The 16,045-nt window shown below is 51.3% G+C and overlaps 1 protein-coding gene across 2 annotated transcripts; it reads right to left on the minus strand.

Annotated features, from left to right (window-relative positions):
- Positions 1-140: 140 nt before the first annotated feature.
- Oxtr (oxytocin receptor) lies at positions 141-15,574 on the minus strand. Of its 2 annotated transcripts, none has more exons than XM_021165731.2 (4): positions 15,305-15,574; positions 14,634-14,783; positions 13,485-14,536; positions 141-1,858 (listed from the first exon to the last, which is right to left on the minus strand). In XM_021165731.2, the coding sequence occupies exons 3-4, from the start codon at positions 14,401-14,403 to the stop codon at positions 1,611-1,613; spliced, it is 1,167 nt and encodes a 388-aa protein (XP_021021390.1). In that variant the 5' UTR covers positions 14,404-14,536; positions 14,634-14,783; positions 15,305-15,574; the 3' UTR covers positions 141-1,610. The 2 variants fall into 2 exon arrangements, with proteins under 2 accessions (XP_021021390.1, XP_029334591.1); XM_029478731.1 differs by lacking the exon at positions 15,305-15,574 and adding an exon at positions 15,001-15,072.
- Between the last annotated feature and the right edge of the window lie 471 nt (positions 15,575-16,045).

Raw genomic sequence — 16,045 nt, forward strand, 5'->3', positions numbered from 1 at the left:
TATAGCCCTGGCTGTCCTGGAACTCACTCTGTAGACCAGGCTGGCCTCGAACTCAGAAATCTGCCTGCCTCTGCCTCCCGAGTGCTGGGATTAAAGACGTGTGCCACCACGCCCAGCTTCCACCTTATTTTTATTTACTGAGTTGTTTGTCTTGAGATAGAGTCTCTTGCTGTACTTGAAGTTGATCAGTCTGCTAGGCTGGCTGCCTTGCAAGTCTCTGACAGGATCATCTGTCACCCTCACCTCATCCCAGGGCTGAGGTTAAGGCTCACTGAGCCTGGCGTCTACATGGATGGGATGCTGGGTGCTGAGCCTGGCGTCTACACGGATGGGATGCTGGGTGCTGAAGTTGGGTCCTCGCACTCACTCAGCACACACTTACTTCTCTGAGTGAGCCATCTCCTCAGCTGCTGGAGTTTGCTCTATTAATTTTAAATACGTTCTCAGAATTGTGCACCCATCACAAATCCAAAAGCATCTTAAGCACCCCAATCCCCATCTCCTTGGGAATTTTAGGATCACTTTATCAATTTCTGCAGAAGCCAGCTAGGAATTTGATGAGGATTACATCAAATCTGTCCAATAATATTACGTCTCTGATTCACAAGCACAAGGTGGCCCCGTTTATCTAGTCTCCTTAACTTTCCTCAAGTGCCTATTTGCAGCCTTCAGGACATGGGCTTGCTCTGTTTTCTCTGTTAGCCCTAGCCCTCCTTTACTCATTCTGGGACTTTTATGGGTGGGTGCTCCTTACTTCACCTTCCCATTGGTCACCAGCAGTATAAGGAAATATAAACATTCTCTGTACATTGATCTGGCACTAACCTTGCTACTCATCTGTCAGCTCTGGGAAGAGATGGGGGCAGAGAGAGAGAGAGAGAGAGAGAGAGAGAGAGAGAGAGAGAGAGAGAGAGACTACTTGCATGTGTGTGAGCGCTCCTAGGATCATATATGCATGGATCAGTGTGTGTGCAGACAGCTCTCCTCCTTCGTCTGTCCTGGGTGGCTCTCATTTCCTTTTCCTTCCCAAATGTTTGTCAAGCAACAACATCTTCAACCTTTCAGCCCTCGTTCTCATTCCTTCCAGAGCCAGGTGGCTTCACGGCTCAGTTTCCAGCTCCCAGTGCTTTCTGGGATGTCCTAAGGATGCTAAGATCTGTCCACACAACTCAGGTCAGGAGGAAATTAGCACCACTCTGCGTCTGCAGCCTCATTTCCCACTCCTTGTCTCATCCCACTGGACTTCCTCAGGTAACTGGTCACCAATCCTAGGCGTGCCATCTTTCACAAGATACCAGGATAAACAAGGGGTGGAGGGGACAGAAGTGAAGTGCAGGAGAATCTACCCACTGCCCAGGAACACTTGGGTCAGGGTAGTAGAAATAGGTGGGAGTCTAGGTGATCCTCTGATGGCTGAGTGACCCTGTCATCTCCCATGGAGACATTTCCCTACCCCAAGTCAGAATATGACACACAATCTAACCAACCCAAGGAGAAGAGGGATGCAAACCAATCAATAGGCACCATATACAGCTCCATGCACAGCCACCAGAGGGGAAGATTGGAGGCTACACCACCCAGCAGCTGGCCTGGTGGGCCAGGCCTATGGCTCATGCCGAGGATGGTTGAGAATAGCTCCTCTGACTCGAGCTGCGACGACTCAGGACGAAGGTGGAGGAGTTGCTTTTCTTGCTGATGCTCGTCTCTCCAGGCCGGCTGCCCTTCAGGTACCGAGCAGAGCAGCAGAGGAAGCGCTGCACGAGTTCATGGAAGAGATGGCCCGTGAAGAGCATGTAGATCCACGGGTTGCAGCAGCTGTTGAGGCTGGCCAAGAGCATGGCAATGATGAAGGCAGAAGCTGTGGGGCGGGACGGGGCGGGAGGAAAAGAGAACAGGTGTCACTCTGGGGTCATCCCAGACCTTCCCGACTCGGCCCATGGTTGCCCTAGCAACAGTCATCCCAGATACCACTGGCTGGATCACAAGACAAGGTTGCCAGCCACGCATGGTATGTCTTTGTCTCACATCCTTGTTCAGGGTTCCATCCCTGATCTTATCAGGGCACAGCACAGCCCTAAAAGCTACCTTGCCCTTGCTCTTAACTCCAGCTTCCCCAGGCACAGAAGGCCTCTGTCCTTCTCAGGTACTGTATGCATCACGGCCACTTGCTCCTTCATCCTTCACTCAGCAAATGCTTGAGTGCCTGCTGCTTGGACAACAAAGAACACAAGACTGGGGGTCTGGGGGGAGCGCAGGAGATGTCAGTCTTCATTTGTATAGCCCAGTCAGTACCAATCACTACATCCAATGGCCATGCCTGCCTCCGACGCTTCAGTCCCTTCATCTTTACACGGAACAATAAGAATTTCCAACCTGCCTGAAAGCCAGCAAGGACCAAAGAGTGTTGGGTACACAGGAGTGCCCAGTGAGAGGTAATGACTGTCAATACATGCCAGGCACCAACCAGGCTCTGTGGGCACCAGAAGGAAGAGACAAACTTACTTCTAGGTACTGTTAAGCAGGAGGAATAAAAGCAAAATCTAGGCTTCATTCACTGGCCTTAAGACTGAAGACTGAAGACTGCTTCTGACAGGAGGTGATTCTTGATGGCTTCTCTACCAAGAAAGTTGGTAGCTTCATCTACCCAGGAGGAAGATGACAGTGAGACTAAGAATCTGTGCCTGGCCGTCCCTCGTGAAGGGAGATTCGCCTCAGGGCCAAGCAAACCTGCCGGTTTTCTATCTTTCAACAACAACAAAAAAAAAAACTTTTGAAACTCACTCCAGAAGTCAGATCTCAACCCAGGGAGGAGATCTTCCCTCGGAGGCTGAGGTGACAGGGTCTGGGTGCAGAGAACAGAGGTGTGACAGTGAAGTCCCTGGCAGCCATGCCAGTGAAGTCCCTGGCAGCCATGGAAGAGCAGAAGCTGGGATGCCTGGGTGGTTCTCAAAGTGCCAACCCTAGGCAGGGTAGCTCCTGAGAACCCAGGTGAAATGCAAGCTGTAAGGCCCTGAAGATGCTTAGCCGTGGTGGAAAGGGCCCTTGGGGTTCTGAAAGGCATCCAAGTCTAAGAGCTATTGATATAATTTATTGGTGTGCCAACTGGCACAGAAGCAAGCTACAGTAGACTAAACAAACAAACAAACAAACAAACAAATGAACCTCGATAGATGAGGTTGTCAGAAGTCCAAATAGGGACATCTCATCCCCAAAATGAACACAGTAACAAATAGAGAACAACAAGGAGGAAAAGCCACTATGATCGGATTCCTTATTCTTATTAGAGAGAATTTTCTATTTGTTTTTGGTTTGGCTGAGTAAAGAGAAGACAAATGCTGATGGGGTGCCTGAAGGTTAAAGTTGCCCACAAGGCTAAAAATAGAATATGTTCAAGGTCATAAAAGAGGCAAAAATCAATAAAGACCAGACCCAGTGAAACAAACTGTCAGCCCCAGAGAAGATGGACATAAAATAAGAGAGGAAATCTCAGAGCCAGACCCACAGGCACCAGACTATACCCGGCTGTCCCGCTGTGTACAATTACAAAGTACAGGCTGAGCACGCCCAGTGAAAAAACTCAGCATTCCAAGTGCTCCCGAGTTAGAAAGTTTCTGTATGCTGACATGGTTATCCAACTAGAAAGTGGCACACCAGACCTCATGTGCTATGTCAGTCAAAACCCACCCGCACCAAAAAACCCAAGTAAAATTCCCTCTGGGCTGCGTGTACATGGGCAAGGTGTCCCTGAAGCGTGTGGGAATTCTGTGGTTAGACTCGGGTCCACCCCCAAGACAGATTATTACATTCATGCAAATATTCCAAAATCCAGAGAAACATCTCTAGTTCTGGGCATTTGGGGTATGGATCCTCTCCCTGCATAACCTTGGTGGTTTACCTAGGTGACCGACATCAGGGGTTTGCATTTAGAATGAGTGAAACATGGGGAAATTGTCAGCCCATGTCATGGTGCTGTTCCCAGAGGGGCATGGGATGATGCGGGCAGGCTGATGTCAACATCGTCCCCTCCCAGATGACACAGTTCCCAGAGTGGTCTGCACCCCAGTTCACAGAGAAGGAAAGTGACCTCCTGGAGGGCGCACGCTGCCCCTTCCCATCTAAAAGCAATAAGGCTGGTTCCTTTTGAAAATAGGTTTTCATTCTCCTGGTCTGAGTAGGTTCCCATTAGCAAATCTCAGCCCCAAAGCCAAGGCCCATGCTGGCTGAACAAGTGCAGAGGGGGCCACAGAGAGAATATCCCTGTTCCTATGACAAATATAGAGTCCCTAGAGGCTCTGAGTGCTTAGGAAAGGACTTCAGGATTTCCAGTGGATCATTATCCTTCTCAAGGACAGGAGAGTCCCCAAGCACAGACCCAGAGTCAGCAAACTGCAGCTCATAGGCTAAAATCTGCCTGCACTCTATTTTTGTCAATAAAGTTTTATTAGAATGTTCATTCACAGGCTGTGGATGGCTGCTTTTGCACTTCCGGGGCAGAGTCGAACAGCTGTGAGCAAGACCTCGAACCCCACAAGCCTAAGTATTTGTCATCCTTAGGGAAAGTCAGGCAGTCTTTGATGGAGTGTCTGTAGGAGGGGCGGTGTTAAAGGGTAGGTTCTAGGGCGCTGGGGGAGGAGCAAGTGCACTTAAGGGCAGCCCAGGCCGAAGCCACGCCCACACCTCAGTCAGCAGAATCAACTTGCACCTTTGCTTCTAAGACACATAGATCTAGGCAAGGATCTGCGGCTCTATATATTTTGGAGCTGTGTGTTCTCAGGGAAGTTACTCAACGTCTCTGTATCCATGATTCCTAAGCGCTCCTCACCGGACTGTTATGAGACTGACATGGCTGACAGGCAAGGGTGGTTCAGAATTCAAATTCCTTGACAGCAAGCATGGCCTCCTCATTGCCACCAACACTGCTGCATTGGCAGAGATGCACTTGCTTGGCAGGCTGCTTTTGTAATCCCCAATAGCATTACCTCCCTACACGGGGAAACAGGCAGGCTGAGCTTCTGGAAGCTTCACAGCCATGTGGCTATGTCTGTCACTGACTGCTTCCAGAGTGTGGCCAAGAAGGCCAACAGACATGGAGACACTTGTGCTAGCTTTAAAAGGTCCACACCCTGAGGCTTGCACAGTGAAACTGCCGATCTCCTCCAGTTTGTCAGTGTCTGGTAGGTTTAAGCACTTTGAGATGGAGGCTTAGCTCCACCACAGAACAAATAACCGAAAAAGAATACAGAGACCTTTGGCTTGTGTTGTCTTTCTCTGTGTCCTGGCAATGTCTAACCTTGCACTGCAGATTTGGGCGGACCTACATTGATTTGCTTCAGGGAGGGCATAAGCCAACTTACCAGCTCTGAGCACATACAGTTACCCCATCTGCCTTCTGTTTAACCAGCCTTGCAGGCTGGAGGTCCAAGGCTATATCATCCCTTGGTGCTCTCCCACACTGAGATTCTGCCTGTATTTATCTTCTTTCCCAACTTTTAGACTGGTTGGCTAATGCTTGCAGGAACATCCAGCCTACAGCCCACAGGTTATATGCAGCCCAGGAAAGACATAATGCAAGCCAACATAAAGTTGTAAACTTACTTAAAACATCACACTATATCTTTGAAGCTTGACTGTGCAGTCCTCAAGTAAGAACTCTGTCAAAGACAACACCATGTCTCAGTGTCACACAGAATAAACATATGTATGTTCCCCAAACCTGCGGGTTATGGATTGGACATTCTTGAAACCTAAACATGTTGCCCGAGACAATCTTTTGTCTTTGTCCAGTGTTGCCCAGAGAAACTAAATGGTTGGGCATATCTGCTTTCTAAGGGCATTAATTGGCCTAGTCTATGCCTTTAGGCAAGTGCAACAGGCTATGAGATGCTTTAGTCCCACCCCTTCAGGAAGAGGATGCTGCAGTCCCAGCCATTCAAGAAGAGGATGATGTGGTCCCATCTCTTCAAGTAGGAGAGGCTACAGTCTCAGCCCTTCAGACTCAGAGCTCACTCTCCAACTGCCAGCACAGGCTGCTCAACACTCACAGTGGGGGGGGGGTCTTGCTGTCCCACTGGACAGAAGAGTAGCCACCTCTTATGAATGCTCAATGAGGATACTCAAAGGCCAGGAACCCAGCCTTCATCTGTCTTCCTTGCAGGGACATCCCAGATTGCAAGATCCTTGTAAGCCTTGTGTCACATTTCCCAGAAGACAAGGCCACCATGGCTTCAGGACAGAAATGGAGAGATAGAGAAGCCAGAGTGGAGGCATGCACAAAAGTTTCCTGGGAAGGGAGCCAAGACACCGAAGGAGACCTGAGCCCAGGAGAAACTACTCCAAGGAGGGATGCCTGGAATACAGGATTCTTCCTAAACACACAGGTCTGAGTTCCCCCCCCCTCACCCCCCATTCCTCTCCAAGACACATCTATCCTCTGAGTGTGGCTTTCCTCTTCTGGACATTGAAGGCCACATAGGAAAGTGGGAAAATGGAGAGGATCTTAAAAACAGAGTGTAAGGACTTCCCGTCACTGTGGATAAAAGACAGGATCAACTGTTGTCATTCATTTAAGTCCAAGGACAGAGTCCTGATTAGGAGTTAAATAAACTGCCCTTAATTCCTTTAGCACTAAGAAAAAAAGAAAGAAAGAAAGAAAGAAAGAAAGAAAGAAAGAAAGAAAGAAAGAAAGAAAGAAAGAAAGGAAGGAAGGAAGGAAGGGAATCAAAGAAGAGGGAGTGAAGGAGGAAGAAAGAGAGAAGAGAAGAGAAGAGAAGAGAAGAGAAGAGAAGAGAAGAGAAGAGAAGAGAAGAGAAGAGAAGAGAAGAGAAGAGAAGAAAAACAGAGTCCTGAGATCAGATGGATACACTAGAGAAACTCAAAAGAATCCACTTGGGAAAACTTACACTGCCATCCCTGTAATTAGCCCAGCAGGGTGGGTTTCTATAGCAGTGAGACCTCCATCCTTCAGGGGACTCACCAGAGAAGTCAGCTATAGAATCCTGTCTCCCACTGTCCTGAAATAAAAATCACATCCTCCCTATGGGTAGAGGTCTTGGGCAGATGCCCAAGGATATCCACCTGGCATGGCTGGTCCCTGCCAGAAAGGGAAGATGAGTGGGTTGGTATGCTGAGCCATCCACTTGCCATTTGCCCAGAAGCTGCCTGGGGGTGGGGACATCAAACACCTATCCACACTCTGAATCCAATGAATTCATCCTCAGCAGGTCTAAGCTGGCACTTGAGGACTCATGTAGACTCATCAAGTTCCTGGGCACAGGGATTCACACATTGAGTGAAATGCTCTGCTCTGAACTGAGAGTGGCAGCATCTGCGGGAGAGGCAGGAGAGGCTGGGATATGGGGACACCTGCAAATGGGAGCTCCCACTGCCAGGCAGGAGCATGGGCAAAAGAAACGACACAGTGCTAGCCAGAGCCAGGTGCTGGGGTGCTGTGCGCCTGATAAAGTGCCTCCTGTGCGCATGAGTCATGGGGGGTGAGGAGCGGGGAAGAAGTAGAAGGCTGTGGGGGATAGCACCAAGCATTCCATCCCCACCAGACCAGCTTTACCCAAGTCCCTAGAATTCCCCCTTTTGTACTTCCGGGCACTCACTGTACCCTGCATTGAGGGCCCAAATATCCCAGAACAGCTGGCAGACAGCTGGCCACAGCCCCGAAGGCTGTGTTGTTCCTGAGGCAACCCAGGCATTCACACACAGTGCAAACAAAGGCGTATGGCTCCTCTTCTCTGAGTCATAGCCACTAGCCACCGCATAAGAGTCTTAGCCAAGAAGCCTGGGCAAGACTTCCCCCAAAATATGTAAAACTAAGGTGAAGCTCCTGTTACTACGGGGACTTGTGCTGGGGTAGCAAGGAGGCTCTGACAAGCCTTTCAAACTATTCCTTCTAAATGCATGTTTACAGAAAGATGGGGTTTCAAGATATGCCACAGGGATGCATCTTTGCAAAGACTGAACTTTTACAACTACGATTGCTCTAAAACTCTCTGTGGTGTGCTAGCCCCATGCATTTTGAGGCTGGGGTGGAAAGCATCTCGGTTACTGAAGTTAAAACAGCCTTTGCTCAGGCTCTGGTCACATCTGGCTAACATGCGACACCATTGGGTCGGGCTGCAGGAGAAAAGCCAGATCTTCCTCCATACTCCATATCATGAGTTCATATGGAAGCATGTGAGAGGAAAGGGACAGACTCGGGTCACAGACTACATCCTCAAGCTCTTCTACTCAGAGTGTTTCTGTGGGCCAGCTTCATGGGTACCACTGAGCATCACGTGCACATTTGCCAAAGATGCAGGCTCTCGGGCTCCACCCTGGACGTGGCCAGTCAGATCATCCTTTTAACCAGGAACTCAGTGATTTGTGTGCAACTAAAATTCTTTCCAGCTCTCCCAGCTCATATGGCTAGAGAATGGAGAAAAAGACTAAAGTAACTGTCTGCTGCTTTCAACTCTTAATGCGTACCTGCTTCTTTGTACAGCAAGCTCCTACTCAGCCCTCAGAAACCCTTTCAAACATTGATTCCTCTCTGAAACCCTCCTGGTCCCTCCACATCCCCCAGGGATACAGAATCAGCCACTGCCTGCCTCGGACGAACATTCACATTACATGGGAAATGAATACTTCTAGTGTGGAGTCAGCCCATCATGTTCTCATTATTTTTTAATACTCCTGGGCTGGAGACTATGTCCCATTTGATGCTGTGTCCCCGGCTGCAAGCAGAGACTGGAAAATAAGAAGAGGTCGATAAGGGACTGACCTGAATTGAAGCATGAAATTAGCAGACAGGAAGTCTTGATAAATCGGCCACCTCCTCCTCCACCACATCGGAAAGGCAAAAAGACAATCTCCCTGGTAGATGGCAGGACATGGCCTGCTAACTTGGTGACTGGAATCAAATGCAGTTCCCTCTGGGAAAATTAGGTTCACACTCAGAGAGCGGAGTGGGTAGAGAGAGAACAAACCAGCTTGGTTGATTGTTCAGGTGTGAGGTGTGGCCAAGGGGGCAGAGGCCTGACACAGAAGCGCCATCTCCTGGCCAAGAACTGCTTGAGAGGACAAGCGAAGCTATTCCCCAGGGACTAGAACCCCAGAGCAAGCAGCCCAGGAAAAGGGCACTGAGGACACCTGGCCTCTTCTCTCCCTCATTAATGGTCTAGCTGTGACACTTCCAAATCCAGAGCTAGGCACTCGTAGCTTTCAGCACCTCAGGCCAGCTAGCTGCTACCCCTGCCCTAGCCCACCATATTACTGCTCTCTAAACCAGTCCTCCCACACAACCTGGCTCCCCATGGCCTTGGCATTTGATAAGAGTTTCTTCATATTTTTCAAAAGCAGACACCGTTATTAGGCCGAAGAGACCACTCAGCTGGGAAAGCGCTTGCCTTGCAAGCATGAGAACCTAGTTAGATCGACAGCGCCCATGTTGAGAAGCCAGCACAGTGGTCCAGGCTCGCCCTCCCTCTGTTGAGGAGACAGAGATCGAAACTGAGGCTCTCATGAGCCAAGTGGCCTGAGTCAGTGAGTTCCAGGCCAATGAGAGGCAATGTCTCAAAAGCAAAGTGGAAGACACCTGAGTCACTGGTAACATTGACCTTGGGTTTCCACATGCACACGTGTACAAGTGCATGAGAACCTAAACACACATGCATAACCATTCATATACATGCATCCACTCTCACGTGAGCAGAGCTCACACACACATACACACACACAAAATACATGCAGACACACTAATGTTCCCTGCATCCCACATGCACCAACATACACACAAACACACATGACATGCAAATGAACCAACACCCACACAATACAGTGCAGTCACAACATTCACATGTACACACATGTATGCCCAAATGCAAATGAACACCTATACAAGCAAACACACAATGTATACACACTCATGAACCTGACCAACATGAAAGCAAATGCATGCGCAAAGGAAAACACAATTATACAACACCCATATGAACACACATGAACATACAACACATACATACAAACACACACCAAAATGAATATACATGTGCAGAGGTTCACCCACAAGCCTACACCCACATAAATACAAACACACACACACACACACACACACACCTTTAGTCATGCACCCATACCCACACATGAATACATGGGCATACACTGACGTGTGCCAACACACACACATACATGCAGACACTCACATGTATAAAATGAACACACAATCACATAAATCACAGGTGATTTATTCCAAACTACCAAGAGTAGTGAGACCGAAAGTCATGCTTCTAGCCAAGGCAGCAATGGAGAAGAGAAAGGAGAGAGATGGTGGGGGCATGGTTAAGGCAGCAGAGACATGCAAGGCTTTAGGGGTTTGGAACCTGGAGTTCTGAGCAGCATCTCATAGGCAGGGGCATGATAGGGTGGGGCACACACAAAGAGGCTCAGAAAAACCCTGATGTCAGGATGATCAGGCCAGAGAGGAAGTGTCTCCTCTGTTCCTGCAGATCTTCAACAGGGCACACAAAGCAGCATTTAGAAAAGAGCCCGAATTCCTGATGCCGAGGTTCCCCTCAGAGGGAGGAGCACAGCGAGGGACAATTCAGCCTGTCCCTCTCCTGTGGGAGGTTACATGGGGTCTAAGAACTATGTCCGAGATAGGAAGTATGGAGTCTGTCTCCTTCGGGCTCCTCCCGTTCAGGTTGAGCGTATCTACTTACTGAGTTTGATGAGAATTGGAGATAGTCCAGGAACACACAGGTGAGCATTTGTCTGCCTTCTCAAACTGATACCCAGAGAGGGGGTCTCCCTCCAGCACGGCTGCTACCCCTCTTTCTCGGACAGGAATAGCCCTGATGCTACTGAGAGGCCCCAGTCCTACAGATGGTAACAAGTCTCTGATGCGAACTTGCTCCTTCCTGTGCATGAGGACCTCTGTCAGCAGAGCCTAAAGAAGTCTAGGAGCCTTACAGCCCAGCCACTGGGAGGTGCCTTTGGGTGCTCTCGCCTTCTAACTTGCCAGAACAAAGTGGTGGGGTGAAATCACCCCAGCCCCAGCCCCAGCCCCAGCCCCAGCCCCAGCCCCAGCCCCAGCCCCAGCCCCAGCCCCAGCCCCAGCCCCAGCCCCAGCCCCAGCCCCAGCCCCAGCCCCAGCCCCAGCCCCAGCCCCAGCCCCAGCCCCAGCCCCAGCCCCAGCCCAGGCTTTGCAAAAAGTTTGTTGTGGCCCAGGCTGTAGGCTTGGCTCCCCAAATCTAAAACCTCTCCAGCTTCAGGCTAAGCCCCCAAATCCAAGGCTTCCTGCTACCTTTGGCCTCCTTTCTCCCAGCGCTCTGGGACGCCGGTCCTATGGGGAAAGCCATGCAGCAAGCCTCACTCACTAGTCCTCAACATTCATCAAACCTTTGTGAGTTGGAGAGCTAAAGTCACTTGTGGCAGAACCCAGATAGACGGCTCCATAAATGCTCACATCCTTCCTCCTCCAGGAGCCAAAGTAGTTGAAAACTGCTCATCTGATCGCAATGTTTAGCCTGCAGAATCAAGCTGGAGGGTATTCCAGGGCCAAGAAGGAAAAACCTGCCCAGTGTCCCTGTGCCCACCCTCTCCATAGCTTTCCACTGGGCTAGGTCACTGAGGAACAAGGCCCTCCATGGTGTCCCCACCATAGGCACTGCAGGCACTACAGGGAACTTTCCTCATCCTAAGAGCTAGATACAGAGAATCAGGGAGGAACAAAGGGGCCCTGACCCAGTTAGTACAGGAGACAGGGCTGGAGGTCAGGTCTAGTGATTGGCAGGATTTCCAGTCACTTAGGAGATACATCTCTGAACATGTCTGTGATGGTGACATTTCCAGAGAGGTTTACACAGGGGAGAAAGACCCGACCTGAATATGGGTGCCACTGTCTGTAGGCTGCAGCCTAGACTGAACAAGGAGAACTCCAGCTGGGCAACAACACTCACCTCTGTCTGCGTTCTGCCAATGGCCTCAGTGTGACCAGCCGCCTACTATCACCCCTTCCCACCATGACGGACTGTACCCTCAAACTGCAAGCCAAGAGAAACCCTTCTTTCTTAAGTGACCTTTGTCACAGAGACAGGAAAAGTCACCAATACAGCGGGTATCCCTCAGACCTGCCCTAAGAGGCACCCATCTGGGGTCTGCCGCCATTGGTATTAGAGTCCCTCTACACCACAGGGGCTAGGACCCTTAAATCCTGCTGAGGAAGCAGCTAGGCCTGGAACTTTATTTAAAAATTCCCATTTTAGCCTTGTACCTCACACAGCTCTCGTGGCTCGTCATTTCCTGGTTCAGGAAGCCCCAGATTGAGCTGTCACTCTGGCCAAATTTGCTGTGTGACCCAGGAGAAATGATCTTTTTAAGGCCTTTGTAATGTGTGACCAGAGATCACACAATGGACAGAGTCCTCATAGCAATCTTTGCCTCATAGCAACTTACAGGCTATCAGTAAATACCGAGTGACAGGTGTCCTGGCCATTGTGGAGCAAGGCAAGATGGCTCAGTGAATTCAGGTATCTGTGGTTTCCAGAAGGGAACAGAGAAGAGCGGCGAAACTCAGGTTCCCTGCACTGAGAACCTAGCTACCCAAGCAGAGGTTTTTGCTTTGGGAGCAGCGATGATTATATCCATAATACAATTTTGCACCATCTAGGGTTAGAACAGACAAGTCCTTTCTGGCTGGTCTGTGAGGGGAGACCACTTCCTCCTACACTTTTCCCCAGCTCTCTGGTCCCCAGCCCCCTCCTCCTTCCTCAGCCCCCACTGGCTTCTAATGCATGCAGGCCACCATCCTATCCAACAACCTCACTGGTCCTCCAGGGAGGATGGCTCTTCCTTCCTGCATCACAATCACACAGCCTCCAGTCAAAGCTGACCACTGTCCCCTTAGCTCCCTCCCTTGTCACCCCAGACCTATCTCTGTCCTCTAACCTACTTGCCTCTCCTTTACTTCTGCCACATGAGACACACTGGAGTTGTCTTGACCTCCCCAGAGGTCCCTTAGAAGACCTATTCAGCTTTCACTGGACACCCATTCAGCTTTCACGGGACCAACTGTTCTTTTCTTAGGTTGACCCTATCCAATCCGGACTTTCTGTGCTCAGGCTGACTTAAACTCATAAAGTAAACTCAAAGTAGAGGAAGCCTGAGCCTGTGGTCAGGATGAAAACCCACCTCCATTCTGTCTCTCTGTAGGAAAGACAGTCGCCTGCCTCAGTTTCCCCCTCCTCAATAAGAATTTTCACACTGAAAGTTGCCCCAGGCCTGTGCTGGAGGTCTTGCCTGCCTTCTGGCAAGAGTTTGCACTTTCGTGGATATTTCTATGCTGTAGTCCAGGAGACACAGAGAAGTGACCTCCTCAAAGTCTATGGACCAGAGGCTGATGATGATGTGGAACCAGGAAGACCCTAGAACCCTGGGAGTCCAGAGATAGTGGAACTAGGGCCTGGCCCTGCCACCCTCTTCCTCTCCACCCTCACTACCTTCTTTGGGCGCATTGACGTCCCAGACGCTCCACATCTGCACGAAGAAGAAAGGCGTCCAGCACACGATGAAGGCCAGAACAATGATGAAGGTCATCTTCACTGTGCGGATTTTGGCCTTAGAGATAAGCTTGACACTACTGACCCGTGCCAACGCCGCACGTCCAGCTCCACCGGCTGCGTCACTCCCCTCGGCAGCTGCCGCCGCGGCTGCTGTCTTGAGTCGCAGATTCTGCCAGATCTTGAAGCTGATGAGACCATAGCAGGCGGCCAGCACGATGACCGGTACAATGTAGACGGCGAGTGTGATCCACGTGACGTAGGCCTTGGGTCCCCAGGGCTGGATGAAGACCGCCCAGCAATCGAAGACGCCGTCCGCCACTTCGCGCAGGGAGAAAATGTGCACCTGCGGCACGCTGGCCACCAGGCAGCCGAGCCACGTCGCCAGCACCGCCAGGCGGTCGGTTCGGCGGCGCAGTGAGCGCAGCGGCTGGCAGATGGCCAGGCAGCGGTCGAGCGACATCAGCAACAGCAGGTAGGTGGAGGCGAACATGCCCACCACCTGCAAGTATTTGACCAGACGACACAGCAGGTCGGGCCCGTAGAAGCGGAAGGTGATGTCCCACAGCAGCTGCGGGAGAACCTGGAACACAGCCACCACCAGGTCGGCGATGCTCAGGTGCTTCATGAAAAAGAAGAGGCGCGAGTGCTTGTGGCGCGTCGTACGCAGCGCCAGCAGCACGCACGCGTTGCCACTCAGAGCCAGGAACAGTATGAGACACAGGACCGCCACCTCCACGCGCGCCAGGGCCTCGTTGCGTCGTGGCGGCCCGGCCGTGAGGTTACCCTCCGCCCCTGGTGGCACTCCACTCCCGAGGTCCAACTCGATACTCCAGTTGGCTGCGGGCGTGCCCTCCATGACCAACCGCGACCGCGACCCTGAGGGAGCACTGGGCCTTGAGGCTCTTTAAAGCGTGGCACGTGGGGCGGGGCCCGGCGGTCGGTCCAGGTGTCTATGGGAGCACTCTGGCACTGACCTGCCTGTCCTCTCCCTGAAACAAACCAGGAGAACCGTGACAAGACCGTTGCGCTTCACTTAGGACACGCGAGTGGGGCGTGTGTGTCCCCTCCCTGGGAATCTGAAGTTACCTGAGTCTCAGTGTACCAGCCCAGCCATGGAGCTGCGCAGTGGTGGTGACTTCTCGGTGGTGACCTTAGAAATCCTAGTTTGAGGTACCTCCTTTGAGCTTCTGCAGATGCCCCTGCGCTTAGGTCCCAGGAAAGAGTCAGCCGCTCTGCCTGCAGAGAGGAAGCTTGCGATTAACCACTCTGCCCAAGAACAAAGACACACACCCCCAGCAGCCTCTCCCCACAGAGAACCCCCAAACCTACATCTCTCCTATCAGGACACAGCACAGCCACCCCCTAAGGGATCCCCGAAGCCAGTACCCATAGTAAAAAGCTTTACTACGGGTACATCTTCCTGGGGTCCCCCCAAAAGCTCATCCTTCTTCACCTCCTGCTTCCAAGACTCAGCCCCGGCTCCCACAACTTCCCAACACCGCTTGCTTCCGGAGGGACTCCCGCCTGCGAGCATAGTGCCACACTCCTTACCTCCCACCCACCCCCACCCCGCGCAACGCAAGGCTGCTATGCCAACGACCCCAGAGGACGCCTTTCACAGAAATCCCCAGCCCAGGAGCCCCGACAGTCAGGGGCTTTGCATCTTCATCCAAGTTGTCACTTTTCAGTCTCTCGGTACACCCTGAGCACCTCCGGGAACCAGAGACGTGAAATGCGCCAGATCCTTCCCTCCGAACCTGATGATCCTACAGGTAGGTCCTAGGCATCCTGTCGCCACAGTGCGCAGGACCCAGCCACTTGAAGCGAGACTGCAGGTTAGCCCAAAGTTGCCTTGCCACCGGGGAAGTTGCACCACAGTGGATGGCCTCAGAGATGCATGGACTCTCCGCCCAGATTGGGAAAGCTGCTGGCGCCACCCTCCGTGCCACCAGAGGTAGAGATCTCTTCGTCTTTGCAAACTCCTAGCCTGCGGCTTTGCTGGTGGCTGGATGCCTTAGGAAGGCAGGGGGAGAGCGCCAGCCAGGCTGTGAGCGGACCGCGTCAGCGCGCGGCGCTGTCTGAAGCTTTTCCACAACGGGAGCCCTGAGCTGCGGCACCACATATGTCCGCTAGGGGGCAGAGCAAGCCGGCCGCGGCGATCCCAGTGAGCCGGGTCAGCTAACCCGGTAGTCGCTCTGATTTATTTCATAGTAGCTTAAAATTCTCAAACAACCCACCTAACTCCTTCCTTTCTCGGTTTAGCTCTTGACTTTCTCAGAGATATAGGAACCTTGGAAAGTGACATTTGTTTTTCCCTGAGTAAATTGTAATAAAGACGCATTTCTTTACCTTTTCGGTTTTTTTTTTTTTTTCTTTACATCTTTTTTAAAGAGAGCTCAGCAGAGACAAAGTTCGTAGCTGTGATGAAAGGATGGACCATTTAGAGACTGCCGTATCCAGGGATCCATCCCATAAGCAGCTTCTAAACGCTGACACCA

The sequence above is a fragment of the Mus caroli genome, chromosome 6, assembly GCF_900094665.2.
Source record: "Mus caroli chromosome 6, CAROLI_EIJ_v1.1, whole genome shotgun sequence".
In the NCBI taxonomy this organism is placed as follows: domain Eukaryota; kingdom Metazoa; phylum Chordata; class Mammalia; order Rodentia; family Muridae; genus Mus; species Mus caroli.